The sequence below is a fragment of the Ambystoma mexicanum genome, chromosome 11, assembly GCF_040938575.1.
Source record: "Ambystoma mexicanum isolate Mex_15411 chromosome 11, UKY_AmexF1_1, whole genome shotgun sequence".
Classification (NCBI taxonomy): domain Eukaryota; kingdom Metazoa; phylum Chordata; class Amphibia; order Caudata; family Ambystomatidae; genus Ambystoma; species Ambystoma mexicanum.
The window spans coordinates 451,183,311-451,200,183 of record NC_090934.1 but is presented as its reverse complement, the minus strand read 5'-3'; the positions used below and the strand labels follow the sequence as shown (position 1 = coordinate 451,200,183).

At 53.5% G+C, this 16,873-nt stretch overlaps 1 protein-coding gene across 5 annotated transcripts in view; it reads left to right on the top strand.

The window, feature by feature from the left end:
* Positions 1-16,109, top strand: part of LOC138503504 (embryonic protein UVS.2-like) — a 275,168-nt gene extending 259,059 nt beyond the window's left edge. For all 5 annotated transcript variants that reach the window (XM_069623289.1, XM_069623288.1, XM_069623285.1 and 2 more), the window contains one exon: positions 14,469-16,109. In XM_069623289.1, coding sequence (XP_069479390.1) covers positions 14,469-14,482 — 14 coding nt within the window. In that variant the 3' untranslated portion in view covers positions 14,483-16,109. The remainder of the gene's footprint in view (positions 1-14,468) is intronic.
* The last annotated feature ends 764 nt before the right edge of the window (positions 16,110-16,873 follow it).

Here is a 16,873-nt window from a genome sequence, read left to right as displayed (position 1 = left end):
CGGCACGGTCCACGGCCCGCTCGCTCAGGCTGGGCATGGCGGCCTCAGACAGGGCACGCCAGGCTGAAATGTCGTCTCTGCGTCAAGCAATTGCTGCTCACGCAGAGGCGCACATGGATGCCCTGAGGGAGGAGTATGCCTCCCTCAGATCTACTCTGGGTGTCCTTATGATGTCCCAGAGGCAGCAGGCAGAGGAGAGGTTTGCACAGCTTGAGCGCACCATCTCGGCTGAGCTACAGGCTTGCCGGGAGGTGCAGCGGTTGTCCAGCCAGGCCTTGCAGGAGGAACTCCGTGTTACACGTGCTACCTTGCAAGAGGAAGCACGTGTATCACGTGAGGTTCTGCATGCAGACCTATGTAACATCGCCACACAGAACCAGGCTCACCTGTCCGGCAGACTTGCTGCCGACGAGGGGCAAGCTGCGGCTAGGCGTGGCCAGGCTACTGTGCCACGTCCTCCTTTCCGGGATGAGCCAGACTCGGACGACCATCTATCTCCCACATAGGTCGTGCTGTGCAGGCGTTGAGCCCATGGAGGTATTTTTTTTTGGCTCAGCATCATCGCATGTGGATGTTGAGCAGCACCCTGTACCTCCCCCCTCCTGGGTGCCTCCCCTCCCCCCCGGGTCGTATGTGGCCATTTTTGATTTTTCATTTAGTTTAGTTAGTTAAGTTTCTGTTTGATAGTTAGTTTAAATAGGTAATGTAGGTTTTCCATAGTTAGTGTAATTAGTTAATAGTTGAGTTAGTTTAAAATTTGTAGTCTATTGTGCTTTCATGTGACAGTGCGGTGCCTTGTGGTTTTTGAAGGCATCCACTGTCTGTTCCAGCTGGGCCCTTCATGGTTGTCTTGTGTATGTGTTTGCTGCTTGGGTTCCTTGACTCACATATGCCACTCCTGCCTCCCTTATCCATGGGCTCGCAAGGATGGTTCGGTGTTACAGAATTTTACACAAGGGCTTTGGACTGTCATATCTGTGGCATGTCTGGTGCTTTGTGACTTGTGTTGACACCCCTAGTGGGTATGATTTAGGTGTAATTGTCCACTGTTCAGCTTTTGCTAGATGGGGTGTGTCATGATTAATGTGGACATTGATTGCTATGCATTGTGTATTATGTCTCATTTCTTTCCTGTACACGTGCCTGTTGCAATTCATGCTGTAGATAGTGTTCCACACTTTGGAAGTCAAAGACGGACTGATGGTGTGATTTGTGATGTGACTCTCTGACATGGTCAAGTAATGAGATGCCTGATGAGACACACACAGATCACTTTGATGCATTAATCATTTGATGAGGCACCAGAGCACCTTTGCCAGCAGACATGGCCCATTGGACGACGGAATTCCTGACCCGTTTGTTGGTGCCCACATGCACATGTGTGCACGAGCAGAGCCACAGTGATTGCAGACCCACATCCTAGAACTGCTGACATGTTCCAAGGAACTCCAGGCAAGGTGAGCATCACAGGGGGGCCACGACACAGCAAAGCTTGCACCAGGCGAGTTGCACATGCAGGCTTAGTCACAGCACTGAGGGTGAGCTTAGACGAATATTGGTGTTGAAGCACACAATGCAGCTCAGATGTGTTTGTGGACTGATGGCTGTTGATAGTAGGGTTGTCTGGGACACATGCAGGGGCAGTGGCACATACCCTGCGGTACACCAAGGTTCATTGAGGCACTTGTATCAACCATGTAGCCTTCCGAGACATGGAAAGGGGCAGCTCACAGGGACATACAGCAAGGGACATACTTGGGTGCAGTGCATGTCTATTCCACGTACTTCATGATAAATGCACTGCCAACTTTGTTTTGGTCATGGTGGTACGCAACTTGCTCTGTAGTCATGGCTTGCCATATGGGTCTGTCTGCTTACCCAGGGAACATTGCATGTTGTGTGAATTGTGACGCATTGGTGTTCCATTTGCCACGCACCCACCAGCGCCTGACTTACTGCATTGACTGTGTATGACCCGTCACAGGGGTGATGTTATATATGGGTACGAAGCATCGAGCACTGATTGTCTGTTTGTAGAGTAGTTTGTTGCTATGGGGCATGTTTTGTGTTGTGTTTTCGTGTAATTGGCACATACAGGTTGTTGACTGTGTCTCTCTTTGCAGCATTGGAGTGCTCCTGTAACCGGCCCTGAGAGTGCGCAGGCAGGAGGCCAGCACTCAAAACCAGAGCTAAGTGTCTTGTTGTTTTCCTTACAAACTGCCCTGCATAGGCTTGCTGGGGAGTGTACTGATGCATGGATGTATGTGTGGTCCTATTTGGTATGTTTTTTTCCCTAATCACCCGTGATCCTATGCAATTATGAAACCTGTACCCTCTACCCGGTGTTCCTGCTTCCCGTGCCTATCCAAGCAACGTTCCCTGACCCTCTTTCCCCACTGGGGTTGCGGATGCCTGTGTAAGCCCCGAACTTGCAGGCGCCAAAACCCTAGAGGGGGTGGTTGGTTCGTACCACTCCTGAGCCTGGACTACAGAAGGCCATGACAATGATGTCCAAGTTTGTTTGGATTGTGTATGTGTTCATGCAGGTTGTACATTTTCGTGCATTCCCTAGTTTCATGTGTCATTCCTCCTCCCCTCACCTGCCACTCATTCCAGTCATCCAGTGTGTCTACACCTGTCCCGACTGCATATCCCTGAACCTCATTCCCCACCATGATCTCAGGGGCCTGTGTGAGTTTGACCTTGCAGGCACCCGGGACATGGTGTGGGTGGTTGTTTCATGAGACTCCCGCGCCTGTACAGGGGACCTGTGACAGTACACATCCATTCATGGTGCATCATCCTATGTCATGTACCACACATGTCTCACATCCTGTCGTGACATTGTTCTGCTGTGCTACCTTGGTTGTTGCATCATTGTGGTAGTACTTGGCGTTTGTGAGGTACTGCTACGTCAAGCCATCTACTGGAGGGTGTTTGGGTTCGTTTTCATGCCTTGGATTTTGTGATTTTGGAAATGAGTGTGGATACTGAGGGTTCAGGCATCTTTTTACACACAAGGTGGGAGATGGACACGAAGGGTAAAGGTGATCCTGTGGCCAGGTGGAAATGAGGGTTGGAGGCTCCATGACCCAGGTGCAGTTGTTCAGTGGGTCATGGTCATTTGCGTGGGGGGGGGGGGTTGTTGTTGATAGTTGCATTGCCCTGCAGTGTGATGGGAACTCTGACATTGTAATGTTGTTGTCCTATGTACATGTTGTGTTCTGCTGATCAGTGCCTGTTCATGTGTTGTGTTTTCCTTTCAGGTGCGAGGGGATAGTTGTGGTTTGACATGCTGGGGTGTACACATGGTGGATGTTCACATGTGATGTGTAGGGAACACTAATGGTCACTTGAGTGCACATGCATATGTGGAGTGCATGTCCCTGCAGAACCACACACTTGCACTCGGATGCACTCCATGTACTCCCACCCTTGCATATCCACGTGTACACTGTTTGCCTTCTGGTGCCCACTGTGTCCCGGCAGCACATGTTCTGTGACCGATTATGGTTCCAGTACATGCCAAATTTGATGTTTGATGTAGTCTGTCACTTAGATGTGATGCTCAGGGTGTGCATCACACGCAATGGCTGTTCACTGTGCTGTGCGCTGAGCAGTGTGATGCAGGAGTGGGACACTGCACACATGAGCTGCAGTGTTGATTTTGCAATGCATAATGTGCATATAGACAGGCATTCATTGTGATGTTACGTCTACGACTGTTGCAATGCATTTGGAAACGACTTATTTTGGGTGGGACATTTTGTTGGTCTGTCATTTCATCTGATTCCGGGTCAGGCATCATTGTCCGATGCCACTGTACATTTAGGACATGGCAATGTGTACCTTATTGTTACTGCGTCAGTGTATGGGTATTGCTTGCCATGTCATGTTGATGTTTGGGAGGGTTTGACTGACATGACAGTGATGGCCATGGCCTGTTTTGCAGGTGTGTGTGATGCACACCTTGCATGTCCAGGTCATCCGCTTCTCAGAGCAACTAGCTGGGGGTAGGTTTCTCTCCGCAGCAGGGCCCTCCCCCTGGAACAGACTTCCTGCCTGACTTGAACTTGAGGGGAACCATCTCCAGTTCTGGAAGCACCTCAAGACCTTCCTCTTTGCTTCTGCTTACTCTCTGCCTCTCCCTTGCAGAATTCTTCACTGGAACTGCACAGGAGCTGCTACTGGGACACTCTCACCAACCTCGGTCCCTGGCCCAGCCACTGTCCACTTGCACTGCCACCCTGGCAACCCCTGCACTGCAGTACTGTCTCTCTATCCCTACAGCCCTCCCTTCCCAGCACTTGTCTGCACTTACCTTTGCAGTTGCCACCAGGCGACCTATGTATTATTCTTTTGGCCTACTTCCCCTGTACTGGACTGCCCCCCACCCTTCCCCTTTTCCCTTCCCCCTACCCCTGCACTTGCACAATCTCAATGACACCTGGCCTAGTAGTACCGTTCTCTGTGTTCCCTTATTCCCCCCCCCCTGCCTCATTGCACCTTGGAATACTTGTGTATGGCCCATGTCATGTCACATGTCATATGTGTGCATTTTGGTTGCACAGGATAGCTTGTGTTTAAGTAGCTAGGGATGCAGACCATTTTGGCACTTCCATGGCAACTATCTCAGGGTGGTAGGGTTGTGACAGTTGACTGTCACTTTGTCATCATCGATTGTCACCTGGTATGTGCCAGGCCTGTGTGCACTCCGCAGGGGTGGGAGTTTAGGTGAAAAATGTGGCCACAAGCTGGGTCCGGGCTTCCTCGCCACGTGCCCTGTCCCCTCCCATGGGCAGCGCCTGTGCCTGTGGTTGGGGATGTGGGGGCACCACCATGTCCACCGGGACACCCTGCCGTGTTGCAACATTGTGCAGGACACATGCTGCCACAATGATCCTGCACACTACTGGTGGTGCATAGAGTAGTTGCCCACCAGAGCGGTCAAGGGAGCGGAAACGTGACTTGAGCACTCCGAATGTGCGCTCCACTATGCCCCTGGTTGCAATATGGGCGGCGTTGTATCTTACCTGGGGTGGTGTGGTGGGGTTCCGGATTGGCGTCATCATGTGGTTGCTCAGAGGGTAGGCACTGTCCCCTGGGGAGGCAATAATAATTGAGATTATTAGGGTTGGGATGTTTGTCTGTGTGTGACTTGCAAGCATGTGCAAGGGCATTTGTACTGACCTAGGAGCCATGTGTCGCCATGCTGCCCAGCTTCCAGGGCCCGGCTCAGGGCGGACATTCTGTATATGAAACTGTCATGGGTGGAGCCAGGGTAGTTTGCATAGACAGAGGTGATGATTCCCTTTGCATCGCATACCACCTGTACATTGATGGAATGCCAGTGCTTGCGGTTTCGGTAGATGTGCTCAGTGGCCCTAGGTGGACGTAGGGCCACATGGGTGCAATCTATGGCACCGAGCACTTTGGGGAAGTGTGCCACCCTGAAAAAATCCAGGACAACCGCCTGCCTTTCTGCGGGTGTTCTGGGCATGTATATGTGCCTGCGGACTGAGGGGCGCGCTGTCATGATTGCCAGTACCTGGTGTAGGCAGCGTGACTGCGTGGCCTGTGAGACCCCCCCCACTATGGCAGTGGTCCGCTGAAACGACCCAGTGGCCAAAAAATGCAAGACATTGAGCATCTTCTCCAAGGGGCTCAATGCTTGGGAGCAAAGGGTGGGGGATGTGAGGTCATCTTCCCACTCCCTGACCAGGTCTAGGATGATATGGGGTGGAAACCTATACCTGCCGTAGACCTGGTCGTCAGGCATCCCAAAAAGGCTTGTCCATGGTGCAAAAATGCGTGCCCTGGCTATTCTCCTCCTCCTGCGGTGTCCCACGATCAGTGCAGCAACAAATGGGGCATTCATCGTCGCTTTATATATGCGTTTGTTGTTTGCGCGCACTTTTATGCTGTCCGCGCTCCGTGTGGGCGGACTCGTTGACGCCTGTGCACGTCTTTTGCCGTGCACGTGTTTCCCGTATTCGGGTGTCATCGCGTGTGATCGGAGGGGAGCGAGCGTACACGCGATTGGCCTGGGTACGTGTGTTTCCGGGTGCGCGGGTAGTTCCACACGCGATTGGCCTGGGTACGTGTATTACAGGGGTGCGCGAGAAAATCTACACGCGATTGGCCTGGGTACGTGTATTACAGGGGTACGCGAGAAATGCTACACGCGATTGGTCTGGGTACGTGGATTTCAGGGGTGCGCGAGAAAATCTACACGCGATTGGCCTGGGTACGTGTGTTCCGGGGTGCCGTGAACTTTCACACGCGATTGGTTGAAATCCACGTGTGTTCTGTCATCACGTGCAATGAGGGATACACCCTCGCACGACACGTCACAGACGCGCTCACGCGCTGAGGGCCTTTGGTCCAATGAAAATGCGTATGCGTGCAGACGCGCTTACGCGCTAAGGGCCTTTCCTCGAATTACACGCTGACGTGCAGATTTTTCACGTGCCAAATCACTCCGTATCAAGCTGGCCACGCGAATACACACGGAAGACCACGCTCCTGCCCAGAAGGCCGAATCACTGCCCCCCAGTGCCCTGAGCAGCCTCCCACGTGCCATCTGCTGCTGCCTGCCTGCCTGCCTGCCTGCTGCCACCGTGCCCTGCCATTTGGTGCCTGCACATCAGCCATCTGCAGGGGTCCAGTTGCTGTGTCCACCCCTGCTGGAACAGTAGACTCCCGACTGGGATACCATCGCTCCACAGCCCAGCCCCAGGACCCAGTTGCCCACCCACGCCTGCCTCGGGGGTCGCCATGTCGGGGCAAGCACCATCTGAGACCAGTGGCGACCCCCAGCCAGAGAGGCAGAGGGCCACCAGCTTCAGTGAGAAGGAAGTTGGTGTCCTGGTGGAGCATGTCCTGGGGCATTATGATGCCCTCTTCGGAAGACCACGCGCCAACAAGGAAGGACGGGAGAGGATCTGGGACGATGTAGTGGTTGCCATCAACGCGGAGGGGGTGGCAACCCGCGACATCAAGCACATCAAGAAGCGCTGGGAGGACTTGAGGTCCAGGACCCTCAATAAGGCCCGGCGCCTCGCGGAGGGGGGCCGGGCACGCCTGAGTGACATCCAGATGAGGGTCCTGGAACGCGTAGACCCAGCGCTCCACGCCCAGATCCTTTGGAGGCAGACCCATCTGGAGTTGGCCGGTAAGCGGCCAAGCATTACTGTGTGAGACAGGGCATGTTGCAGTGTGCTGGTTGTCTGATACCTGGTTGTGAGGGATGGGTGCTGGTCCCATGTACACGTATGGTGTCCATGTGTGTGTGTCTGACCTGCGTGTCTGTGACTTGTAACTGCCATGGATGCATGACACATGTTTGTGACAATGTTCAGATTCACTGATGCAGCCTAGTCATCCTTGTATCCACTGCGTCTGTGGTGTACGAGGCCAGATGGATGGAACTACGGTGAGGTGTGTGCATGTGATGGCAAGACCCATGATGCATGTGAGTTTAAAACCAACATTGCATGAATCATGAGTCCCTTGGTCATGTATGCCAATGTCCATGGCATGCGCCATGCCTGTTACTGTATGTGTTTTGCCTGCACTGACCCATGTGTTGTGGAGGGACATGATGGAAGTGATGTATGACAGTGCCACTCATCTGCTGTTGCTTCCTGTCTAGGGGACCATTGTACAGTACCCTGATGCTTGTGTTCTATGTCTCCCTCTACACAGTGGCAAGTGAAGAAGAGGGCGGAGAAGGCGCTGTGGAGCAGAGCGGCGGGGATGCCGCCACGGCTGCAGCGGAAGGGGTGGGTGAGCCCCCACAGGGGCTTGCACCGGCGGAAGACGGCGTGGAGACATCCAGGTTGGTGGTTTCCACAGAGGGGGAGGAGGCCGCTACTGAGCCACACATGGGGCCTGGTGGGGGCAACCCCGCTCGTGCAAGTGGTGCAGTCCAGGGCCAGGGGCAGGAGGCAGCACAGGTCGCCGTGGAGGTGCCTGTGCATGTCACTGTCCCTGACACTGTGACTGCACCACCATGCACCAGCAGGGATGCCCCATCCCAGGCCCGTCCGCAGGTAGGGGAGATGTCCATGTCATCTGACACTCCTCTACCTGCGGACGAGGGGACCCCTGGCCGTGTGGAGAGGGTCCTGATTGGTGTCGCGTTGCGCACGGCTGGCATTCGTGATGAGGTGCATGCTTCCCGGGAGGAGCATGCACATCATCACGAAGAGCACCGTGCGTACGTGAACCATTTGGGAGCCGCCATGGTCGGGGGTTTCCTACATGTGTGTGGCCTTCTGGCGACCCTCTCCTCCTCTGTGGAGGCTATGCGCCAGTCGTGCTCCATGCCGTCTTCCGGCCCAGATGCCACCAGGGCCCCCTGTGGACCTGCCCCGACCAACGCAGCCAGCTCGGTGGGGACCCCATTCCTGCCACAGTCGGGAGTCGAAGGTCCAGCTGGGGTGGACACACCAGCAACTGTCCCCCTGCAGATGGAGGATGTGCCGGCATCATCTGGCAGGGCACGTGCACGACGGCATCGGTGGATTCCATCAGCCTGGATGCCGTCGTGCTGGCAGAGGCAGTGGCGTCGGAGGCAGCAGCAGGCTCGACGTGGGAGGCATCATGGCTCGGGGCCATCAAGATCAGAGGGGCAGGCATCGGCCGGAGGGCAGGAGAACCCTGGGATGGCAGTGTCTTCCGTGTGGGAGTAGTTGGTCCAGCGGATAGGTGCGGAGCGGCAGCGGGCGGAAGAGGAGCGGCTCACCATGGTCAGGGCGGAGTTCTCCATGCGTCGGGCGTTGAGGCGGGCTGAGTGCCTCGAGGAAGCTCGCAGGGAGTTTGAGGTGGACACGGGGTTGTCCCTGCGAGACCTCGGGGCCAGGACAGAGTCCCGCCTCCGGGACATCGACATGGAGTTCGATGAAGCCCTGGCCAGCAACATCACAGAGTGAGCCGCAGGACTTGCCCGCTGCCATTGTATATAGTTCTTTAGTTAGTGTTAGGTTTCCTTTATTTTTTAAGTTTTTTTTGGACCGCTCGGACAATGGCCACTTTTCTGTATATATATTTTTTATTAGTTAGTAGTAGTAGGTTTCATTTATGGTGTTCGGCTCATGGACCCTGGGTTATTCTTGTACATAGTTTGATGTTTGGAAAACATTTGTTGGATTTATATTTGTGTTCACCATGAGGCAATGGTTTTTCCTTATTTTTTCCCCCCATTATTTTGCTTTGGACTACATTAGTTTTTGGATTCCTTTGTTTTTTGATTTTTTCTATTAGTTCTCGGACATGGACCATTTGTTTTGTCATCCCCATTGTTGTGTGTTTTATTTCTTTACTTCATTTTCATCTTTAATACATATATTTATTACTTACATTTGTGGTATTTTCTCATTGGTTTCATGCATGTCATGATATGGGTTTTGACATTCACTTGCACCCATTGTGTATGTGTGTGTGACGGACATGTGTTCATTTACATACTTGCCATTGGGGTTGTATCATGTAATTGCATCTACTATGTGGGTGGATGCAATCCTTGGCTGGGTGTTTGTGCTGGGTATGCTGCCCATTACTGCCATGATTGCGTTTCGTCAGGACCTGGGGTCAGGGGGACAAGAGTGGAGGCCTGCAGGGGGGTGGGGGTGCAAGGGGACATTAGTGGGGGCCTGCTGGGGGGTGGGGGGGTGGGAGACATGGTTGGGGGCCTGGTGGCAGGTGCCCCACAGTGCTGGGGGTGGGGGTGCAGGGGGACATGAGTGGGGGCCTGCTGGGGGGTGGGGGTGCAAGGGGACATGAGTGGGGGCCTGCTGGGGGGTGGGGGTGCAAGGGGACATGAGTGGGGGCCTGCTGGGGGGTGGGGGTGGTGGGAGACATGGGTGGGGGCCTGGTGGAGGCTGCCCCTGGTGACTGGAGGGGTGGGGGTGGTGGGAGACATGGGTGGGGGCCTGGTGGAGGCTGCCCCTGGTGACTGGAGGGGTGGGGGTGGTGTGAGACATGGGTGGGGGCCTTGTGGGGCTGCCCCTGGTGACTGGGGGGTGGGGGTGGTGTGAGACATGGGTGGGGGCCTTGTGGAGGCTGCCCCTGGTGACTGGGGGGCGGGGGTGGTGGGAGACATGGGTGGGGGCCTTGTGGAGGCTGCCCCTGGTGACTGGAGGGGTGGGGGTGGTGGGAGACATGGTTGGGGGCATGCTGGCAGGTGCCCCACAGTGCTGGGGGGTGGGGGTGCAGGGGGACATGAGTGGGGGCCTGCTGGGGGGTGGGGGTGCAAGGGGACATGGTTGGGGGCCTGCTGGCAGGTGCCCCACAGTGCTGGGGGGTGGGGGTGCAGGGGGACATGAGTGGGGGCCTGCTGGGGGGTGGGGGTGCAAGGGGACATGGTTGGGGGCCTGCTGGCAGGTGCCCCACAGTGCTGGGGGGTGGGGGTGCAAGGGGACATGAGTGGGACATGGTTGGGGGCCTGCTGGCAGGTGCCCCACAGTGCTGGGGGGTGGGGGTGCAGGGGGACATGAGTGGGGGCCTGCTGGGGGGTGTGGGTGCAAGGGGACATGGTTGGGGGCCTGCTGGCAGGTGCCCCACAGTGCTGGGGGGTGGGGGTGCAAGGGGACATGAGTGGGACATGGTTGGGGGCCTGCTGGCAGGTGCCCCACAGTGCTGGGGGGTGGGGGTGCAAGGGGACATGAGTGGGGGCCTGCTGGGGGGTGGGGGTGGTGGGAGACATGGTTGGGGGCCTGGTGGAGGCTGCCCCTGGTGACTGGAGGGGTGGGGGTGGTGGGAGACATGGGTGGGGGCCTGGTGGAGACTGCCCCTGGTGACTGGAGGGGTGGGGGTGGTGTGAGACATGGGTGGGGGCCTTGTGGAGGCTGCCCCTGGTGACTGGGTGGTGGGAGACATGGGTGGGGGCCTTGTGGAGGCTGCCCCTGGTGACTGGGTGGTGGGGGTGGTGGGAGACATGGGTGGGGGCCTTGTGGAGGCTGCCCCTGGTGACTGGAGGGGTGGGGGTGGTGGGAGACATGGGTGGGGGCCTGGTGGAGGCTGCCCCTGGTGACTGGAGGGGTGGGGGGTGGTGGGAGACATGGGTGGGGGCCTGGTGGAGGCTGCCCCTGGTGACTGGAGGGGTGGGGGTGGTGGGAGACATGGGTGGGGGCCTGGTGGAGGCTGCCCCTGGTGACTGGAGGGGTGGGGGTGGTGTGAGACATGGGTGGGGGCCTTGTGGAGGCTGCCCCTGGTGACTGGGTGGTGGGGGTGGTGGGAGACATGGGTGGGGGCCTTGTGGAGGCTGCCCCTGGTGACTGGAGGGGTGGGGGTGGTGGGAGACATGGGTGGGGGCCTGGTGGAGGCTGCCCCTGGTGACTGGAGGGGTGGGGGTGGTGTGAGACATGGGTGGGGGCCTGGTGGAGGCTGCCCCTGGTGACTGGGGGGTGGGGGTGGTGTGAGACATGGGTGGGGGCCTTGTGGAGGCTGCCCCTGGTGACTGGGGGGTGGGGGTGGTGGGAGACATGGGTGGGGGCCTTGTGGAGGCTGCCCCTGGTGACTGGAGGGGTGGGGGTGGTTGGAGACATGGGTGGGGGCCTGGTGGAGGCTGCCCCTGGTGACTGGAGGGGCGGGGGTGGTGGGAGACATGGGTGGGGGCCTGGTGGAGGCTGCCCCTGGTGACTGGAGGGGTGGGGGTGGTGGGAGACATGGGTGGGGGCCTGGTGGAGGCTGCCCCTGGTGACTGGGGGGTGGGGGTGCAAGGGGACATGAGTGGGACATGGTTGGGGCCTGCTGGCAGGTGCCCCACGGTGCTGGGGGGTGGGGGTGCAAGAGGACATGTGGCTTGGCTGGGGGGCATGCCCATGGTGGATGGGCTGCCTGTGGGACATGACCAGGGGTGCAGGGTAGTCCCCTGTGGTGTGGGCTGCCTGCAGAGGTCGTGGAGGGGGTAGAGGGGAGACCTGGGAGGATCCACACTGGCAATTCACCTCTTCAACTTCCCGCACACCCACGTAATACACTGCCCCACTCGCACAGGCCCAATCGCATGTAGGATTTCTCGCGCACCCCTGTAATACACGTACCCAGGCCAATCGCGTGTAGATTTTCTCGCGCACCCCTGAAATCCACGTACCCAGGCCAATCGCGTGTAGAATTTCTTGCGCACCCCTGAAATCCACGTACCCATCCCAATCGCGTGTAGATTTTCTCGCGCACCCCTGAAATCCACGTACCCAGGCCAATCGCGTGTAGAATTTCTCGCGCACCCCTGAAATCCACGTACCCAGCCCAATCGCGTGTAGATTTTCTCACGCACCCCTGAAATCCACGTACCCAGGCCAATCGCGTGTAGAATTTCTCGCGCACCCTGAAATCCACATACCCAGCCCAATCGCGTGTAGATTTTCTCGCGCACCCCTGTAATACACGTACCCAGGCCAATCGCGTGTAGAATTTCTCGCGCACCCCTGAAATCCACGTACCCAGGCCAATCACGTGTAGATTTTCTCGCGCACCCCTGTACTACACGTACCCAGGCCAATCGCGTGTAGATTTTCTCGCGCACCCCTGAAATCCACGTACCCAGGCCAATCGCGTGTAGATTTTCTCGCGCACCCCTGTAATACACGTACCCAGGCCAATCGCGTGTAGAATTTCTCGCGCACCCCTGTAATCCACGTACCCAGGCCAATCGCGTGTAGAATTTCTCGCGCACCCCAGAAATCCACGTACCCAGGCCAATCGCGTGTAGATTTTCTCGCGCACCCCTGTCATACACGTACCCAGGCCTATCGCGTGTGGGGACACCCGCACACCCCTGAAATACACGCTCCCCGCTCTGCGTTTGCTGCTGCCCTTTGCGCTGGATTGGGGATTTTGATGGCTTTTCCCTGCGCGAGGGGCGTTCTTGGGGGCGTAACTGACGCTGCTGCAGGGTCGCTGCGCCACTCTGCGCCACGGCTGGTTGTGGATGTTGGAATCCATGAATACGATGTGCGCCTGAATGTGTTTCGGCGCACGCGGCTGGCGCAGACTACCGCACGCGCACACTGTGCGCCAGCCGCGTGCGCCACTTGTGCGCCGAATTCTATGAATTGGCCCCTATATCTTCTGTGGGAAACCGCTTTCTATAGGATTCCATCAAGCTTTTCTTTAGGGTCCAACCTTCACAATGGAAAAGCTTTAATTAGCTGCCTTCTTATAGTGTGTCTTCTTTTTGGGGTCCTTCTGATTTTAAAATTCAATTTCCAAGGCCCTCTAATAGTGGAGTTGCATGACTCTCAAACAGATGGAAATCACTAGGATCACTGGGAGGCGTTCTTTAGTAGTTTGGCGAATTTCTGTTTTATATCTTCATTTGCTTATGACGTGTGGCACTTCTTTTGGAATCAGTCTTCTTCCTTTTCACAAGGGGAAAACCACAACTCTGTATAGTGTGTTCTTTACATGGGATGCCCTTGCCGCCTTGTCTGGAGTTTAGACGGCTGCTTTCCTCAGGCTGTCCACCACTCTATCTGTCGGGTCACACTCCTGTCTCTGATCGTCAGCCGTTTCCCTCTGCACTTTCAAATGTCCATGAGGCTGGAGGAGCATCTTTTTTGGTGCAAATGATGAGCAGTGATTACACATCTCATTTGCACCAAAAGGTTTTGAGAATCTGCCACAGTACGTAGTTTAGGGAGAAGTTAAGGGATGTGCTAGAGTGGTCAAAATGCTTGCTTCTTCACTCATTTTGATTTGAGGTTTTGTCTGACCTGCTTTAATAGTACACATAGCAGAAATAATCCACCTATTCTGCCCCTGATTCACCAAACAGCATGTCTGCAATAAAGTTATTGTTTACCATGTCTGCTTTAAAGTTGTACCACAATCTAAAATGCTGCATAGAGATCATCTTCATTATGTGATAGTTTAATAAATTGTTAAAAACAAGGTTGTTTAACTCACCAAGCTAAATGGGAAATATTGAAGGAAACCGCCAACCCAGCATAACAGAAACAGCGAAACAACGAAAAACTAATTGCCGAAACAGGGCCATCGAAAGATAAGAAAAAAGCAAACTTCTGCAAATCACTGTAGAATGATTTTAACTCGATGGATCAACCTAACCTGCAGAAAATGACTCAGACAATTGACCACTAACCCTACTAAAATCTCTCTAATAGTCTGCATGCTCACCCTCAAACACTGAACAAACCACACAAACTGAAGCTACCAACAGCACACATCAGAAAGCTCTCTAGCGCTTTCCCTCTCATTCCCACTACCCCCTACCAACCCACTTGCTTTTCAAATCCGCCAAAGCACCTGGTGACCAAGAAAATGGCATCGGTGCGTGGTATGAATCACAATAGCATTACATAACATGTGCGTTCTAACTGTCAATGAGTTTAATAAACCCAAGAAATCCTACCTTTGTTCTCGTTAAGTAAAGTATACATTATTTTATGAAAATGTACTGTTACAATTTGTCTTCTTAATTATTCTATTTTGACTTTTTTCAGTGTTAGCATCCTGATATGAGCCACAATGAATGAAAACAGACATGAAATCCCACATGTGAAAAAATGTGCAATGATTCCAAGAAACACTGACTCTGGAGGACTCAGTATATCATTCAGGAATGGACTTAACGTGAAGACTCCTACATTTTACATTTAAAATGGATGTTATGAGAAATGACCTTGCCCAGCTCCATGCTGTAGTACTTAAAGATGACAGTATTACTTATCTATCTCTGTGCTGCGTACAGGTCATGGATATGACTTTCTAGGTTACTGTCAAATCCTGTTCAGGAGAGCATTTCATACTACGCTCCTGGTACATATACTTAAATTCTGTCACTTAAGGTATCAAAAGGAAGTTACAACCTGAAGAACATAGGATTTCATAAACCAGGGATTTGATGATCTAATTACAAAGGGTCACATTACGAGGCAGGCGCTCCCGTAATGAAGGGTGCTGATACAGGACCGGCACCGCTCATTACGGGATGCCTGATTGCGAGGTCCCCTAGCGGGACGCGGAACAGACATCTGGTAAAACCAAGGAGCTAATAACGTGCCTGTTATTATAGGGCCAGTTATTAGATCCATCCCCATTCCCATTGAGCCCTATGGGGGCTCAAATGGGAATGGGGAATGGTTTTATGCATGGGGAATTGCCGGGACCTCCAAGGTCGGAATGACCCGGTAATTCCTCATTCACAGAACCTGGTACTGGAACCCGGTATGGAGACAGCCATGCCCTTATTAAGGGCATGGCTACCTGCATACTGGTAATGAGGCCCAAAGTTTCCCTTTGTAAAGCATTGCAATCTTGTAGTGTTTCCAAATTGTTTCACTTGATGTATAGGAATGCTACAAGGCCCAAATTACAATGAAAATGTTAAAGGAAATCTTACAGCTGGTCAATTGTGACCCCCATATCATGGATTAATTTAGAAATGATGCATGCTACCACAGTGAGAATTAAGATATCAGTCATTATAAAGTAAACACATAGGGCCTCATTCCGAGTATGGCGGTAAGGGATAGCGGCCACCGCTAACGAGAGCGGTGGCGGTAATCCCTTACCGCCATACTCCGAGTTCCCTTAGCGCCATGGTGCTTTTAACACCTGCTTTTAGCAGGCGTTAAATACCATGGTGCTAAGGGACCTTGATGTTAATTACGCCACCGTAATTTACGGTGGCGTAATTGACGCCTTCCCCACTCCCATTATGCCCTATGGGGCAAGAATGGGAATGGGGAAGGGTAAATGGGGATTGGGGAATTACCGCCCCGCCAACCTTGGAATGGGGCGGTAATTCCGCCAACCACCAAGGCGCTGCCGGTCCGGGTACGGCGTCAACCAAGGCGTTAATAGCGCCATTGGTTAGCGCCGTACTCGGAATGAGGCCCATAGGCAGTAAGAGTTCATCTACACGTTAACATGCAGTTTTAACAGGTAATCGCATGTGTGCGTGTGTGTCTCTGTGTGTGTGTGCGCGCACGCGCTAATGGAGAGTGATGAAATGCCTAGTGATTGTACTATATGTATTTATAAGGGTAAACTAGACCCACATTTATTTTATTTTTGTCCTGTGCACGTTTACTGCATTTTGTAATAAACCTTTTACTAAAAAATAAAATTTACTTAAAGCACTTTGAATGTTTTTGCAAATTCTACCAGAAGAAGGGTACGGTGTTAATACTGGGAATAATTTTAGAACATTGAAGCTGATAACAGTGGCTGTTTAGATACATTTTCAGAACCAGCTCTATCGAAGGTTCATAGTGGCCACACTAGTCAATGAACAGCGTAATTGACACTTAGGTCTAGACAAACGATATCAAGGTAAATGTGGACTGAGCAGTAAAGCAGACGTTAGAAGATATGAGAGTAGTATAATAGTGCACACATACAGCGCTTACATATGTCAAGCAACACAGAAGTACAATAAACACTATATTAGGCCTGTAAGCTCTAAGCATTGTAAAGTAAACATTTCTAAAGCAATTGATAAACACACGCAACAAACACACACACACACACACACACACACCATATTAAAAGGTGATTCTAGTCACCCTATAATTAAGGTGGAGCCTTTCATCCATTCTACATCTAATAACTTTTGGCCCATTGAACCGACCAGCACAACATTTTACAAACAAGATTTGCAGTCCAGGCAAATGTTTGTGCAAATCTGTGTAAAGTTTCAAAAGATTTAAATGGCCAAATAATGGTGTTTTTCACTTTTCCATTCTTTTTCCCATAAGGAAAATGTCCACTCTATGCTCTAATGCACAGCCCAAACCCAAAAACGCTGGATGGATTTGTGCCAAATAAGAAACAAGTTGGGCACAAAGCACTCAGAGGTACCCTCTGTTATTTTGCCATAAAGTCGCCCAGTACTGTTTTTAAA